This window comes from Echinococcus granulosus (genome assembly GCF_000524195.1).
Source record: "Echinococcus granulosus chromosome Unknown EG_S00154, whole genome shotgun sequence".
NCBI classification, from domain to species: domain Eukaryota; kingdom Metazoa; phylum Platyhelminthes; class Cestoda; order Cyclophyllidea; family Taeniidae; genus Echinococcus; species Echinococcus granulosus.
Window position 1 is genome coordinate 513 of NW_020170534.1, and position 2,598 is coordinate 3,110.

General features: G+C 39.5%; 1 protein-coding gene across 1 annotated transcript; it reads right to left on the bottom strand. All coding sequences in view use genetic code 11, as the record gives it.

Annotated features, from left to right (window-relative positions):
• Positions 1 to 608: 608 nt before the first annotated feature.
• Positions 609 to 899, bottom strand: EGR_09568 (hypothetical protein; the record flags this gene model as incomplete). The annotated part of the gene is made up of 2 exons (XM_024498817.1): positions 609 to 688; positions 764 to 899. 2 exons carry the CDS (start codon positions 897 to 899, stop codon positions 609 to 611), a joined length of 216 nt encoding a protein of 71 aa, XP_024346757.1.
• Between the last annotated feature and the right edge of the window lie 1,699 nt (positions 900 to 2,598).

Below are 2,598 nucleotides of genomic sequence, written 5' to 3' on the forward strand. Positions count from 1 at the left end.
GTCGTATCTTTCATCTCATTTCTCCATCGTTTCTTACATAGTAAAAACTTGTTGTTTTTTCCCTGAGTTTACAGCTTGGTGCCCAATTAAAGTAAATATCACGTTTAGTTGACTATGCATTATCATTGGGGATACTTTGACACTCGTTTCGACGACTCACCTACTTTCTTAAGAAATGTAGTCCACTTGATCCCCTGGTAAATTCTTTTTTGAGTCTTCTTCCATCACCACTAAGCCTTAACAGTAAAATCTAAAATATGTTATTTGTAGCCCTTCCCACGTTGATTATAAAACGACAAGCTTGTCACGCAATAAAATATAAGGGGTTTGCCCTTATGAATTCGGTTATAACACAACACTCCTCGGATCTTAAAATCCATGTTTCCTCTGCACTTAAAACTCACTGAAATTTAGCCATGTTAGTCAATCACGGGATGATCATTTACGCTGCCAGCTGAAAACCTCAAGACTAATCTGTACCATCATCCCATACGGAAATAATTCGGTCGTCAAAAATTGCCTCAGGGTAGGATTATTTGCGTGTAAACTGCTGCGATATTTGATTGTAGGGAAGCCTAGATTGCATTATGTGGTGAAACGGCAATTGTTTAAGAGGTTATTTGGCAGTAGGAGCTCTTCAGTCTACGCGTAAATTGCAGCGATCTGCTCTCCAAACCTTTGGTCTCCTCTCCAATTAAGCAAGAATTTTTAGCTTCTGGCCACTTTTTAAAAGAAAGTATTAAACGTTTGAGAAGGCAGATACCTGCAGATGATGGCACAGATATCTGTGAAGAGTTCGGCACAATGGCCACAAATGGGGTGAGGCTGGATTTTTGCATTAATAAACCAATTTTAACGAACTGATGACTGTCAACACTACCACGCAACGATGGGTCCATAGGTTCTCAGATGCTATGACAAGCGATTGTTGTCCAAGATATGCTCACTACACAGCCTAATTAGATGAGATTACCTTAAGCTTTTATGGAACTACAAAAAGTGAAAACTTCAGCTTTTTAGAGCTCTCAGTTCTCTTTGAAATCTTATAAATTCGTGGTATATTTACTACTAAGGTACAGAAGGACTAGGGGTCATTGGCATGAGCCAGAGGCCATAATTTTGAACACTGGTGCAAACTGCGGCGACCACACCGACCTCGTGGTAAGATGCATGGGCTTGTCGTAACCTCTACTATAACTGCACAGATGGTTAGATAGCTAGGAGTTGACGAACACTCTCAGCAAAATTCGCTCAAAATGCCTTGCCACATCTAAGCTCAAATGTTTTTTAGCATTAAATTTAACGGAAGAGAGTGAGTAGAAGGATAGAAGGGAATGTAAGTAGTTATACACCACTGCAAGTTTAGCTAATAGAGCGTTTTTTTCCCAAAGGGAACGTTAGCAACTTACATTCCGGTCACTCATCTACTTCTTTATGAGTTGAAAGTAATCAATCTTCCGATCTATTCATTATGAATGTAAACCTAGCTCCACATGGGTGTTAAATATATTCAGAGCGAGGCTTTGTTTTAGTCCCGATAGCTACAGAGGAGGCTGAGGAATCATCTTTCATTTACTGCATCCAAGGTAGTGATTCCAGGCTTCATCGAACATGCCCTAAACAATTAAGCTGGAATACAGCTAATAAAGAATTATCGTCAAGCAGATAAGTGGTCGAACTTTCAGGCATCCAAAAGCCAAATCAACACCCTAGAAGCATCAGTACAAAGCACTGATAAAACTGCTACAATCTACTATATTGAACCAGGCGACCAGAACATTCTATGCAAATTTCAGGGCAGCCCGAGGCAATTAATGATTTTGACTTGTAGAATGCGTGTGAGTGTTCATGCGCTCTGTAGAGCACTGACAAGCGTCTGTCTATCTCCCCTCCTCAATGTGCCACTCTGTACTATCCTCCCTTTATTTGGAACCCAAGTATCATAAAATGGATGTGATTACGGATTTACTGCCTCGTTCGAATGGCCTGAATTGATGGAAAAGGCTCTTTAACTCAGACGATCATACATAAAGGCACGTGTGTCTGAATAAATTCCAATTATTTTCTTTTTGTGTAATGGAGGCAAATATCCCCGATTTCCGACAACATATGCTACTGAAGTTTATAAAAAAACAGAACTGTAATGAAAAGAAGGCAGATTCTGAAGTAGCAGATCCTCATATAAAGTGCCGTGATTAAGTGCAGTAAATGTATACATTAATAATTTATTGAATTTTATCTGATAGGCTGACCCCGGATGCGACCTCTTTTGAATATATCCGCCAGTTGCCCTGATGTACCGAATTGTTCCTTTTATTCGGGGCAACCAGAGGATTATTCACCTCATATGGTCCATATATATTTACTTTCGCAGGAAGAAGCATTATAATGACATCTAGAATATCTGCAAAAATTTTGTCCGAGAATTTTATAAATTATTCCTTCGTAATTATGCTTGGTCGGCTTTTCGTTGTTACGGGTAAAACGGACTAAGAATGATTCCTTCCACAACCACAGTTCAACAGACATCGATTCCGTCAAAGAAGGCTTAAAATCAGGCACGATAATGTATGATAGCTCATTTCGTGGTCGTTCTTC